Genomic DNA, 15,375 nt, shown 5'->3' on the forward strand with positions numbered 1-15,375 from the left:
TTAATTTACTCAACAGATTATATAATTAGAGCACTATGAGATAATGCAACGCCTTTAATTCTATTGTATTTACCTAGGGATTGTCTTATTTTGAAAGGCATGACCAGGAAATTAATTAGGACACTTATTTAATCAGGAAGCAGACACATTGAAATTCAGAATCTTTTTACCGAGGGGGTCCTGGGATAATTACCTCTAGTCTGTACAAAAAAAAATATTATTTGTATTTTTGTTTTTGATTTAGTCAATATATAATAAAATATATAATAACATTGCAACAGTGTGAGAAAATACAGCGCCTTATTAATTTTTTTGGTTATGGTTATTTACATATGAATTGTCTTATTTTGAAAGGCCTGACTGGAAAATGGTTAGTGACCTTAATTTAACCAGGAATTAGACCCGTTGAGATGCAGAATCTTTTCCAGGAGTGTCCTTAAACATTTACCTCCACTCTATACAAAATAATACTATTTGTATTTTTGTTCTTAATTTAGTCAACATATAATAACATTGGAACTGTATGAAAAAAATACAGTGCCTTGTTATGATTTTTCTATTATGATTATTTACGTATGGATTGTATTATTTTGAAAAAGTCCTGACTGAAAATTATTTAATGCTAACATATTGTATCCAGAAATATTATATATTTATATATAAATATTATACCTTATTCTGTATCAGAAAATACACCGAAATGTTATTGTCGCGTACCAATGTGTCTTATTTTGAAATGCATATCCGGAAATGTTACCAGAACCGCGGAAGTAAGACGAGAACCGAATCATAAAGCACAGGTCGTGTAAGTGTAGACATAAAAGTGTTTTTGTTGAACAATGTCGTTAAAATAGCGTATAGTCTGAGTATTAGCTGGCGATGATAACAAGAAACTATATGTTGTTACAGCCTTGGGTAGGTTCTCAACCTTACGTCCGGGTGGACGTAAGTGCGGCCATAATTTGAAAAAACTGTTGGATTTTCAAATTATGACGAGCCATTTAAAGGCGATGCTGCAAGTATTCCGAGAGTTGGTTCCGGTGGTGACGAGCGGGACGTTCCTCATCATCCTCACGTCGTGTGCTGTGTTCGGCGGCGTGGACTACTTCCGCTTGGCTCCAGGGAGCCTGAGTGTGGGCTCCGGTGTTTTCCTCCAGGGCCAAGTTCACAGAGTCCTCACCTACCCCTTCTACCACAGGAGCCTGGGCCAGCTGCTCCTCGGCATCTGCACCATGCTGTTCCTGGGTGGCGGTCTGGAGAACGGCGTGGGGACTGTCCGCTTCCTGTTGGCGTGCGTCCTGATGTCCGTCGTCACTGGCTTGCTGTACGCTTTCCTGGATGTGCTGCGGGACGGCCAGGCGCCCACGGAGGGCTTGGTGCCCACGGCCCTGGCCTGCGTGGCCCTCACCACCGCCCGCACTAAAACGACCAAAGGGTTCCTTTGTGGGGTCAGCGTCCCCGCCGTGGTCCTCCCGTGGGTGCTGGTCCTCATCACCGGCGTCCTCGTCCCTCACGCCGTGCTGCCATGCAGCATCGTGGCCAACCTGGTGGGATGGACCCACGGCAGGGGATGGTTCTCCCTGGTGGACATCTCCGAGTCCGGGGCGGCTCTCGTGGAGAAGAGCGCACCTTTCCGCCTGTTGAGGGGCGTTGGCGTGGTTTTGTTTGTGCCGGCTTCCGCGGAGGAGAGGAGGAGAACTCTGCTCCCGCAGATAAACCCGCCGCCGGGCTCCTACCCGGTGCAGGCCTACGCACCTGTGTCAAGCGCCACCACCTTGGCTGCTGGGAGCACAGACACCATGCATGAGGGGTGGAGGAACTCCCCCGGTGCTGTGGTCGGTCCAGGACATCTCCCAGCAGGCGTTCTAGAGGAAAGCTGCGAACACAGCAGTCACTCTCATAGTCACGCTCTTCTTCAGTTATAGTCACTTTTTTTTTTACTCCGTTCAGTTTTCTGTGCACCATTGACATGATTGAACCATCTTCACCCTGTGACTGGGATCAAAATGTCCCATCGGCAATCCATCCATTTTCTTCCGCATATCCGAGGTCGGGTCGCGGGGGCAGCAGCCTAAGCAGAGAAGCCCAGATTTCCCTCTCCCCAGCCACTTCGTCCAGCTCCTCCTGAGGGATCCAGAGGCGTTCCTAACAGGTGTAAAAGAAAGTGCATCTCTATCCTCCTTCAAAATCGCACTAAAACAACACCTCCAGGCAACTTCAACCCTTGACTAACAGCCTCCCCCTTCCACATCCCACCTCCCCGGATTGTAAATAATCAAATGTATTTTTAATGTATATACTTGTTCTTATGCTATCTGAACCAGAGGTGGGTAGAGTAGCCAGAATTTGTACTCAAGTAAGAGTACTGTTACTTTAGAGATTTAATACTCAAGTAAAAGTAAGGAGTAGTCACCCAAATATTTACTTGAGTAAAAGTAAAAAGTATGTTGTGAAAAAACTACTCAAGTACTGAGTAACTAATGAGTAACATACACACACATCATATATATATTTATATATATGTATATATATATATATATATATACACAGTATATAATTTATATTTATTTATTTTGCCGTTTTTGTTTACATGTTAAAGGTGTTTTAATGAATATACATGCATGTTTAACACATATAGATTCCTTTCTTTCATGAAGACAAGAATATAAGTTGGTGTATTACCTGATGATGACTTGCATTGATTGTAATCAGACAGTAGTGATGATAACGTCCACATTTTCGAATGGAAGAGAAAAAAAAGTCCTCCTTTCTGTCCAATACCACATGAAAGTGGTTGGTTTTTGACATCTTATTTGTCCAGCTTCCATATTCGTTTTTATACACTTTACAAGAAATACATTGGCGGCAAACTCCGTAGCTTGCTAGCTTGTTTGCGCTGGCTTTCGGAGACTCTTATTTTGAAAGCGCAGGCGCGATGGAGCGGCACTTTTATTGTGAAGACAGGAACTGTGCAGTCAGTCTTTAGGCTTTTGACGGGAAGTACGGTTGAAATAAAAAAAAAAGGGTCTTTTTTCCTTCACATTTTTGATTGATTGATTGGAACTTTTATTAGTAGATTGCACAGTACAGTACATATTCCGTACAATTGACCACTAAATGATAACACCCCAATATGTTTTTCAACTTGTTTAAGTCAGGTCATGTGACCCCTGGCTCTGTTTGATTGGTCCAACGTAACCAGTGACTGCATCTGATTGGTGGAACGGAGTGAACGTCACCAGTGACTGTATTTGTTGAAACGCAGGCACTTTGAATGTCTGTCTGACAGACCAAAACAAACAAAGCGTGCATTAACAGATCGATAAAAATGAGTAGCGAGTAGCGAGCTGAATGTAGATAAAAGTAGCGGAGTAAAAGTAGCGGAGTAAAAGTAGCGTTTCTTCTCTATAAATATACTCAAGTAAAAGTATGTTGCATTAAAACTACTCTTAGAAGTACAATTTATCCCAAAAGTTACTCAAGTAGATGTAACGGAGTAAATGTAGCGCGTTACTACCCACCTCTGATCTGAACTCACTATGTTCTCTGCTCGCTGTACATATCCTACCAAGTCACACCTACACTGTTTCAATGTCCATTCCTCTGATGATGCAATTGTTGATGACTGAAGTGCTGATATCAACCAAACCCTCCTCATCCCACCCCCCGGATTGTAAATAATGTAAATAATTCAATGTATATACTCTGATGATGAACTTGTGTGATGACTGTATTATGATGATAGTATATATTTGTACCATGAATTGATTTACGTGGACCCCGACTTTAAACAAGTTGAAAAACGTATTGGGGTGTTACCATTTAGTGGTCAATTGTATGGAATATGTACTGTACTGTGCAATCTACTAATAAAAGTCTCAATCAATCAATCCCAGGCCAGCCGAGAGACAAGGTCTTCCCAACGTGTCCTGGGTCTTCCCCGTGGCCTCCTGCCGGTCGGACGTGCCCCAAACAAATTTGGGTGATACCGATCTGATCGTTTGTGCAAATATACATAATGTGTCTGCTAAAACCTAAAGACTTGTGTTTTTTTTTTCAAAATAATACCATATACCGTATTTTTCGGACTACCGGTATAAGTCGCAGTTTTTTTCAAAGGTGCGACTTATACTCAGGAGCGACTTATGTGTGAAATGATTAACACATTAGCGTAAAATATCAATATTATTGATCTCATTCACGTAAGAGACTAGACGTATAAGATTTCATGGGATTTAGCGATTAGGAGTGACAGATTGTATAGCATGTTCTATATGTTATAGTTATTTGAATGACTCTTACCATAATATGTTACGTTAACATACCAGTTGGTTATTTATGCCTCATATAACGTACACTTATTCAGCCTGTTGTTCACTATTCTTTATTTATTTTAAATTGCCTTTCAAATTTCTTTTCTTGCTGTTGGCTTTTATCAAATACATTTCCCCCCAAAAATGCGACTTATACTCCAGTGCGACTTATATATGTTTTTTCCCTTCTTTATTATGCATTTTCGGCCGGTGCGACTTATACTCCGAAAAATACGGTACATCTTTAAAAAAAACTGTACAAATGTAAGAAAAAGGAGCAAAGATATCATAATTTAATGGAAAAAATCTGAAATGTTTAAACTAATACTTAGTCACGTGTCTTAATATATATACTTTTGTTTTTAGCATTATTTAGAAAGAATATATCAAAATGGGCCGCTCCATATGTGACTTTTCAATATTAATAGCTTTTGAAATAAGAATACAAATATTTTAAATAAACAAAATGTAGATATCTAAAGAATAACATACTAACTTATGAATTATTTAGTAAAATGACAATAAAACACTGTTAATTTAATATTTTTGTACATGCAGAATGTTTGAGACGAGGTTATGCAGTGATGTTATTTTATTCTTACATGGGAAGGAAAAAACGGTAAAAATAATCGGTATGTAATGAGAAAACGTGGTTATATACTTAGTCAACAAAGCTGACAATCTGTTTTTAGCATCTTTTTAAATAAAATAGCAGTATGGCCCTCGCATACTTTTGACTTTTCAGTGTGCGGCCCTTGGTGGAAAAAGTTTGGAAACCCCTGAACTAAAGTATCGCTATTTTGATTTGCGGATCGATATTAGGCATACTTGCCAACCTTGAGACCTCCGAATTCGGGAGATGGAGGGGCGGGGGGTGGTTGAGGTGCAGGCAGCATGCCCCTTCCCCTTTGAGCTTTTCTGGATGAAATTAAATTATTTTTTCCAATCATTTTGGAACTTGCAAGCGTATTTCTTCTTCTTACTCGTCGTCGCCATGTCTCTTCTTCCTTCTCCTGCTTCGTCTCCTTCTTGTTGTGTGTGCAGTTGTATGAATTGCGTTATCATTAAAGTAGTTTAAACATCATACAACGTGTCAGCATTGCTTGACATCTTCGTGTAAAGACCATTGTTAAATCCGTCCAGCGCTACATTATGTGACTGGGCCGGCACGCTGTTTATATGGAGGAAAAGCAGAAGAACGGACGCCTGGACAGCACGCGGCTGTTAAGGAGTGAAGGTTTCAGGTGAGAGAGGATGCTAAAGGCAGTGTCTTTAAGCCACGCCCCCTATATTGTTGTCTGGGCGGAAATCGGGAGAATGGTTGCCCCGGGAGATTTTCGGGAGGGGCACTGAAATTCGGGAGTCTCCCGGGAAAATGGGGAGGGTTGTCAAGTATGATATTAGGGCGTATAGATCGATCTGCACTGGTTACTATGCTGTAATAGACGTACATACTGTAAACGGGACCATTTTAGTGACTCCTAAAGGAAGTCCAGCAAATAATTGCAAGGACTGACAACGTTAGCACTTTGGTTTAATTTGCAAAGACAAAGTCAACACGCGAGTCCCTTCAAAGTGAGTAATGGCCGCTGAGGTAGTGTCACCTGACTCATTCTTCCCAGGTGTCTCCGTAGCTGTTTGTCTTCACTGCAACAGAGGAAACAGGTTGAATGTCTTTGAAGGAAAACCTTCCAGTGCAAGTCTGACGTCCCACCGTTCTTGGTCGGTCTTTCCCACTCCTTCTCAGGCGGGGCTTTAAGGGGCGTCTCCGTCTTTTGAGCCTGCATCACCTCGTAGTTCTCTCGGTTTTTGAGCCGCAGGTCTTCATAGAGGGTGGCCTTCCTCTTGGGGACGTCGCCCTCCATGTCAGTCTGGACTGCAGGGGTAAAGCAAACACAATGAGGACACTTCTTTGCTTGACATTAGGGTTGGACGGTATACCGCTACTAGTATAGTATACCGCTACTAGTATAGTATCGCGGTGCTAACAAATCAAACACGCTACTATACTCTGTTTGAAAAGTACTGCTTCCCTATGACGGCGCGTCATCACGTGGTGACATTCCTGGTTTTACCAGCAGAGGAGCATGTTGGGCAGCGCACACACACACAGAGTATTTACAAGCAGACACAGTGTGTAGACAGAAAAGGGAGAATGGACGCATTTTGGTGTAAAAAGTAAAGATAAAGGTGAAGTTATAACACTAAAACACCCTCAGGAAGAGCTGCTTTAAGACATCCGCAGTCGGCAGTGTTTTAGCTCCTTCTAAATCACTAATCCTGGTCTCCGTGGCGACAAATAAAGTAAGTTTCTTACACGTAGCATTATCACTGAAGGACGAGGAATAGCTAAACATGCTTCACTACACACCGTAGGAGGATACAATAGCTCACTGGCAACACAATGTCAACAAATGCCATGGGTGGATCTACACCTGACATCCACTGTAATGATACCAAGTACAAGAGCGTATCTAGTCGATACTATTATGAGTACATCGATATTTTTTAGCGTCACAAAAAACATTTATTTAAAAAAAAAAAAATGTATATGTTTATAAAGTCAGTAAATATGTCCCTGGACACATGAGGACTCTGAATATGACCAATGTATGATCCTGTAACTACTTGGTATCACATCCATACCTAAATGTGTGGTATCATCCAAAACTAAGGTCAAGTATCAAAGAAGAGAAGAATAAGTGATTATTATATTTTAACAGAATTGTAGATAGAACATGTTCAAGCAGATATTAACAGTAAATGAACAAGTAGATGAATAATCAATGTTTACAGTTTGTCCCTCATAATGTGTACAAAATAATAGGTGTATAAATGACACAATATGTTACTGCATACGTCAGCAGACTAATTAGGAGTCTTTGTTTGTTTACTTACTACTAAAAGACAAGTTGTCTAGTATTTTATTTAAGGACTAAATTACAATAATAAACATATGTTTCATGTACACTAAAATTTTTTGTTACAATAAAGACAATAATGACATTTTTTGTCGTCCTCTTTATTTAGAAAAGTATCGACAAGTATCTAAATACATTTTGGTACCGGTACCAAAATGTATTTAGTTGAACTCAAGATGACATTAAAAATTCTATGTTGTAATGTTGCATTACATTTATATAAATCAAGTAAATACTGTACTGTTTACTTGTTGAAATACCCTTTTTAGAACAAATATCTACCCAAATGGCCACTTTGTTGCTGCCAAAAATTGATTTCAACTAATATTTTGACATTGACACATCTTATCTCTGCATATTTTACTAGAATACCCTTATGGACATTACATATATATAAATCAAGTACCTACTGTACCGTTTACTTGTTGAAATACCCTTTTTAGAACAAATATCTACCCAAATGGCCACTTTGTTGCTGCCAAAAATGTATTTGAAGTAATATTTTGATACTGACACATCTCATCTCTGCATATTTGACTAGAATACCCTTACAGGCATTACATATATATAAATCAAGTACCTACTGTACTGTTTACTTGTTGAAATACCCTTTTTAGAACAAATATCTACCCAAATAGCCACTTTGTTGCTGCCAAAAATGTATTGATATGTATCACGTGCGCGTGAGATACATATCTAAAAAATGTTTCCCCCCATGTCCCTATAGGGGCTCCTTATCAGACCGTCCCATCCCTACACCCTATCATTTTTTTTAAGTATTGATTTTGGATGGAGAATCAATTCTGAATTGAATCATGAGCTAATGATTCCCAGCTCTACTTCTCAAGAGCTGAAAAGTCCAATAAAAGAGGATAAATATTTGTTACCTGGCGCGTTAAAGTCCACACTCCTTCTTGGATATCCTCGCTGTGGTGTCTGATTGGTGTCTTCTGCTGGCTGGAACATGGCGTCAAAGCTGGGGGCGTCGGGGTCGCTCATCTCTGACTCAGAACTAAGAAGGAGAATGGCAGAAGTGAGAGTGGAGGACACGGCGGTGTGGAATGTGGAGTGGGTGCACGCACGGCTGCCGTCTCAAAACCATCGCTAACGGAGAGTTGTCCAACTTCTTGATCTTCTCCTGACACGTCGGGATGTAGGAGACCAGCCCCCACATGAAGCCAAAAAGGGCCCCAACTGGCACACACACACACACACACACACACACACACACACACACACACACACACACACACACACACACACACACACACGTTGCCTTTACTGACCGCTGGGGAAAACCCCACTCAGAGCTTACCAAGTCACGCGGAAACACAATCAAATCCAATAAAGTGGGATTTGTTTTGGTTGTGAAAAAAAACAAAAAAAAACTTACAGGCCACTTTGTGTAAAGATCCAACCTTCGGAGATGCAGAGAGAAACCCTGAAGTATAAAAAAAAACATATTTTAACGTGCGTTCATGTTCCATGGACCATAAAACAATATCAATAACTGTCACGATAGACAAGTAATCAAAGCATTCGATACAACGTTCAATTTTTTTTTTCTTCTAATATGTCGGAAGTATGGAAGCAAGGTTGGTTGCATGAACAAAGACACTCGCTCTCTAATAACCTAGCAACACAGGAAGTGATCCCTGACATGCCAATCAGGTGACAGAATCAACTATCATGTTTGGTTGATTCTTTGCATGGATGAGACATACCAACAGCCAATCAGGTGACAGTATCAACATCAAGTTTGGTTGATTCTTTGCATGGATGAGACACAGTAACAGCCAATCAGGTGACAGTATCAACTATGATGTTTGGTTGATTGTTTGCATGGATGAGACACCCTAACAGCCAATCAGGTGACAGTATCAACTATCAAGTTTGGTTGATTCTTTGCATGGATGAGACACCCTAACAGCCAATCAGGTGACAGTATCAACTATCATGTTTGGTTGATTCTTTGCATGGATGAGACACCCTAACAGCCAATCAGGTGACAGAATCAACTATCAAGTTTGGTTGATTATTTGCATGGATGAGACACCCTAACAGCCAATCAGGTGACAGAATCAACTATGATGTTTGGTTGATTCTTTGCATGGATGAGACACACTAACAGCCAATCAGGTGACAGAATCAACTATCATGTTTGGTTGATTCTTTGCATGGATGAGACACCCTAACAGCCAATCAGGTGACAGCATCAACTATTAAGTTTGGTTGATTCTTTGCATGGATGAGACACCCTAACAGCCAATCAGGTGACAGCATCAACTATCAAGTTTGATTGATTATTTGCATGGATGAGACATACCAACAGCCAATCAGGTGGCAGTATCAAGTATGATGTTTGGTTGATTCTTTGCATGGATGAGACACCCTAACAGCCAATCAGGTGACAGCATCAACTATCATGTTTGGTTGATTTTTTGCATGGATGAGACACCCTAACAGCCAATCAGGTGACAGCATAAACTATCAAGTTTGATTGATTATTTGCATGGATGAGACATACCAACAGCCAATCAGGTGGCAGTATCAACTATGATGTTTGGTTGATTCTTTGCATGGATGAGACACACTAACAGCCAATCAGGTGACAGAATCAACTATCAAGTTTGGTTGATTATTTGCATGGATGAGACACCCTATAACAGCCAATCAGGTGACAGAATCATCTATCACGTTTGGTTGATTCTTTGCATGGATGAGACACCCTAACAGCCAATCAGGTGACAGAATCAACTATCACGTTTGGTTGATTCTTTGCATGGATGAGACACAGTAACAGCCAATCAGGTGACAGTATCAACTATGATTTTGGTTGATTCTTTGCATGGATGAGACACCCTAACAGCCAATCAGGTGACAGAATCAACTATCATGTTTGGTTGATTCTTTGCATGGATGAGACACACTAACAGCCAATCAGGTGACAGTATCAACTATCAGGTTTGGTTGATTCTTTGCATGGATGAGACACAGTAACAGCCAATCAGGTGACAGTATCAACTGTCAGGTTTGGTTGATTCTTTGCATGGATGAGACACAGTAACAGCCAATCAGGTGACAGTATCCTAACAGCCAATCAGTTGACAGTATCAACTATGATGTTTGGTTGATTCTTTGCATGGATGAGACACCCTAACAGCCAATCAGGTGACAGAATCAACTATCATGTCTGGTTGACTCTTTGCATGGATGAGACACCCTAACAGCCAATCAGGTGACAGTATCAACTATCAAGTTTGGTTGATTCTTTGCATGGATGAGACACCCTAACAGCCAATCAGGTGACAGAATCAACTATCATGTTTGGTTGACTGTTTGCATGGATGAGACACACTAACAGCCAATCAGGTGACAGTATCAACTATGATGTTTGGTCGATTCCTTGCATGGATGAGACACACTAACAGCCAATCAGGTGACAGTATCAACATCTCTTTTGGTTGATTCTTTGCATGGATGAGACACACTAACAGCCAATCAGGTGACAGAATCAACTATCAAGTTTGGTTGATTATTTCCATGGATGAGACACACTAACAGCCAATCAGGTGACAGTATCAACATCACGTTTGGTTGATTCTTTGCATGAATGAGACACCCTAACAGCCAATCAGGTGACAGAATCAACTATCTTTTTGGTTGATTCTTTGCATGGATGAGACACACTAACAGCCAATCAGGTGACAGTATCATCTCTTTTGGTTGATTCTTTGCATGGATGAGACACACTAACAGCCAATCAGGTGACAGTATCAACTATGATGTTTGGTTGATTCTTTGCATGGATGAGACACACTAACAGCCAATCAGGTGACAGTATCAACATCACGTTTGGTTGATTCTTTGCATGAATGAGACACCCTAACAGCCAATCAGGTGACAGAATCAACTATCTTTTTGGTTGATTCTTTGCATGGATGAGACACACTAACAGCCAATCAGGTGACAGTATCAACTATCAGGTTTGGTTGATTCTTTGCATGGATGAGACACAGTAACAGCCAATCAGGTGACAGTATCAACTGTCAGGTTTGGTTGATTCTTTGCATGGATGAGACACAGTAACAGCCAATCAGGTGACAGTATCCTAACAGCCAATCAGTTGACAGTATCAACTATGATGTTTGGTTGATTCTTTGCATGGATGAGACACCCTAACAGCCAATCAGGTGACAGAATCAACTATCATGTCTGGTTGACTCTTTGCATGGATGAGACACCCTAACAGCCAATCAGGTGACAGTATCAACTATCAAGTTTGGTTGATTCTTTGCATGGATGAGACACCCTAACAGCCAATCAGGTGACAGAATCAACTATCATGTTTGGTTGACTGTTTGCATGGATGAGACACACTAACAGCCAATCAGGTGACAGTATCAACTATGATGTTTGGTCGATTCCTTGCATGGATGAGACACACTAACAGCCAATCAGGTGACAGTATCAACATCTCTTTTGGTTGATTCTTTGCATGGATGAGACACACTAACAGCCAATCAGGTGACAGAATCAACTATCAAGTTTGGTTGATTATTTCCATGGATGAGACACACTAACAGCCAATCAGGTGACAGTATCAACATCACGTTTGGTTGATTCTTTGCATGAATGAGACACCCTAACAGCCAATCAGGTGACAGAATCAACTATCTTTTTGGTTGATTCTTTGCATGGATGAGACACACTAACAGCCAATCAGGTGACAGTATCATCTCTTTTGGTTGATTCTTTGCATGGATGAGACACACTAACAGCCAATCAGGTGACAGTATCAACTATGATGTTTGGTTGATTCTTTGCATGGATGAGACACACTAACAGCCAATCAGGTGACAGTATCAACATCACGTTTGGTTGATTCTTTGCATGAATGAGACACCCTAACAGCCAATCAGGTGACAGAATCAACTATCTTTTTGGTTGATTCTTTGCATGGATGAGACACACTAACAGCCAATCAGGTGACAGTATAAACTATCACGTTTGTTTGATTCTTTGCATGGATGAGACACCCTAACAGCCAATCAGGTGACAGTATCAACTATCAAGTTTGGTTGATTCTTTGCATGGATGAGACACCCTAACAGCCAATCAGGTGACAGAATCAACTATCAAGTTTGGTTGATTCTTTGCATGGATGAGACACCCTAACAGCCAATCAGGTGACAGTATCAGCTATGATGTTTGGTTGATTCTTTGCATGGATAAAACACCCTAACAGCCAATCAGGTGACAGAATCAACTATGATGTTTGGTTGATTCTTTGCATGGATGAGACACACTAACAGCCAATCAGGTGACAGAATCAACTATCAGGTTTGGTTGATTCTTTGCATGGATGAGACACCCTAACAGCCAATCAGGTGACAGCATCAACTATCAAGTTTGGTTGATTCTTTGCATGGATGAGACCCCCTAACAGCCAATCAGGTGACAGTATCAACTATGAGGTTTGGTTGATTCTTTGCATGGATGAGACACCCTAACAGCCAATCAGGTGACAGAATCAACTATCATGTTTGGTTGATTCTTTGCATGGATGAGACACACTAACAGCCAATCAGGTGACAGTATCAACTATCAAGTTTGGTTGATTCTTTGCATGGATGAGACACAGTAACAGCCAATCAGGTGACAGTATCAACTATCAGGTTTGGTTGATTCTTTGCATGGATGAGACACAGTAACAGCCAATCAGGTGACAGTATAACAGCCAATCAGGTGACAGTATCAACTATGATGTTTGGTTGATTCTTTGCATGGATGAGACACCCTAACAGCCAATCAGGTGACAGAATCAACTATCATGTTTGGTTGATTCTTTGCATGGATGAGACACACTAACAGCCAATCAGGTGACAGTATCAACTAGGATGTTTGGTTGATTCTTTGCACAGATGAAACACCCTAACAGCCAATCAGGTGACAGAATCAACTATCAGGTTTGGTTGATTCTTTGCATGGATGAGACACAGTAACAGCCAATCAGGTGACAGTATCAACTATGATGTTTGGTTGATTATTTGCATGGATGAGACACACTAACAGCCAATCAGGTGACAGTATCAACTATGATGTTTGGTTGATTATTTGCATGGACGAGACACCCTAACAGCCAATCAGGTGACAGTATCAACTATCCTTTTGGTTGATTCTTTGTATGGCGTGAGACAGTCAGGTGACAGTATCAACTATCAAGTTTGGTTGATTATTTGCATAGATGAGACGCCCTAACAGCCAATCAGGTGACAGTATCAACTATCAAGTTTGGTAGATTCTTTGTATGGCGTGAGACAATCAGGTGACAGTATCACCTATATTCGTATTCATGATTTTTCAGAGCTTATTTTCCAATTTTGTTTACATTAAGTGTTTCCCATGCTTGTGTTGACATTTCCTTTCTGCCTTGATAGCTGATTATAATCACAGGAAGTTACATTTCAAATTAAATATATGTTTCTTCTGCTCCTTATTTTCCAGGTTATAGAACATAACCTGTATGTTCAATATCATCAATATTGATGAATATAATAATAAAACAAAAAATTACTGCATAACAAAAAAATCCTTTCCATAGTTAAATAAGAACAGGGCAAATTCATGTTACACAGCCGCCATTTCCTGCCACTAAACCTGCAGAAAATTTCTCTACGTTCACATTTTCACACTTTGCACTATTTCCTTACACTTTACGAAGCATTTCTTACGTATTCCTTATTATTGCACCTTCATTTTAAGAACTTATTGTTCTGTTTACATTGAGTTTTTTTCAACAAAATATCTGACGCCAAAACGTGTACCTGCAAAATTTGCAGACAAAAAAAGCTAGCATGCTACTAATATCAGAATGCTCGTGATTGTGCACAATCACTTTGGACACCCATTGTGTGTGTTTACCTTTGACAACAAGGGCATGACCCACGGCAGCGCCCACCGCAGCAAGGGGCAACTCTGCAAGAGAGTGATCACAACATAAGACATTTCTATGTCTACCACTGCTTTGTTTACTTTCTCCTATGCAGCTCCTCCATGTTGTGCAGCTGTACCTAATGCTATGGCCTTACCTCGGTAAATTAAACTCTCCGTACGACATTCTTTCATCACCCTCCTCTCCTCCTCCGTGGGGATGTAGGTCCTGAGGTTGGGTATCTGAGTGGGAGAGACCTGAGACGGCATTTAAGACAAATTAAAGTTTAAATTTAATGATGTCCTTCGGCTAGTAGCTAACCTGTGCGCCTTGCTGCTGCATCTCCTCGTCGAAACCCGCAGTAGTAGAAGACATGTTGTCCATAATAACAAAAAAGCACGTTCGGTAGTCTTGAATTAATGCACAAGAGGATAAATAACCCGTTATATTGAGGTTACTGGCGTGTGTGCCATTACTTGCGACAATGTCATCCAGTCTGACGTGAACCGGAAATGAAAACGAAGGTTTAAATAGGCTAGCCGGAAATTTCAACAATAAAAGCCTGTACAAATAAAAGCCTAATTAAACAAAAATAAATAGTATACGATCATTATTAATACAAACATGTGTGTGAATCATAAAAAGTACAAATAATTTAAAAAAACAAAAACCTACTCTTTCGTTTGAAAGGTTTCAAAAACGGTACGACTGCCCCCTAGCGACGCGATTGCTAAATTCAGTGCAACCGTTACGCAGCTCGTTATCATTCATGTAAAAAGAAATAAAATAGCCGCAAAATTTTTAATTTTTAATTATCATTGTAGGTTTCAAGTACACACTGTCACTATGATAGAGATAACAAAAGCTAAAAGAAACAAATAAATACATTTCAAATTATTTAGTTTTAATTTGGTGTTCGTGCCGCAAATACTGTTATTGTAAAAATACGAATAAAGTAACTTAGAACATAAAAAAATGGTAGACATGATGGAGGAATTGGTGAAGAAATTCAAACAGCATGCAATGCATATGCAATTAAAAATATGAATGATAAAAAAAATAGCGGGGAAATAAAATGACAATACACTGGGATATGCTTACTATTCATCAGAGACAACTGAAATAAAGATTCATAGCACAAATGTACGTACTATTTGTGGTATATTTTATTCATTTAATATATTTACGTACTTAGTTATTGAGTTGT

The 15,375-nt window shown here is 40.2% G+C and overlaps 2 protein-coding genes across 3 annotated transcripts; one reads left to right on the forward strand and one right to left on the reverse strand.

Moving 5' to 3' along the window:
• Positions 1–749: 749 nt before the first annotated feature.
• rhbdd2 (rhomboid domain containing 2) lies at positions 750–5,707 on the forward strand. Of its 2 annotated transcripts, none has more exons than XM_061976946.1 (2): positions 750–805; positions 910–5,707. In XM_061976946.1, exon 2 carries the CDS (start codon positions 990–992, stop codon positions 1,923–1,925), a length of 936 nt encoding a protein of 311 aa, XP_061832930.1. In that variant the 5' UTR covers positions 750–805; positions 910–989; the 3' UTR covers positions 1,926–5,707. The 2 variants fall into 2 exon arrangements, with proteins under 2 accessions (XP_061832930.1, XP_061832931.1); XM_061976947.1 differs by having other exon boundaries at positions 773–800.
• A 123-nt stretch (positions 5,708–5,830) lies between these two features.
• On the reverse strand, positions 5,831–14,672 carry LOC133617158 (OCIA domain-containing protein 1-like). Its single transcript, XM_061976948.1, has 8 exons — positions 14,490–14,672; positions 14,326–14,425; positions 14,159–14,212; positions 8,628–8,675; positions 8,317–8,428; positions 8,122–8,246; positions 6,028–6,189; positions 5,831–5,960 (listed from the first exon to the last, which is right to left on the reverse strand). The coding sequence occupies exons 1-8, from the start codon at positions 14,550–14,552 to the stop codon at positions 5,923–5,925; spliced, it is 702 nt and encodes a 233-aa protein (XP_061832932.1). The 5' UTR covers positions 14,553–14,672; the 3' UTR covers positions 5,831–5,922.
• Between the last annotated feature and the right edge of the window lie 703 nt (positions 14,673–15,375).

Source organism: Nerophis lumbriciformis, linkage group LG16 (assembly GCF_033978685.3).
Source record: "Nerophis lumbriciformis linkage group LG16, RoL_Nlum_v2.1, whole genome shotgun sequence".
NCBI classification, from domain to species: domain Eukaryota; kingdom Metazoa; phylum Chordata; class Actinopteri; order Syngnathiformes; family Syngnathidae; genus Nerophis; species Nerophis lumbriciformis.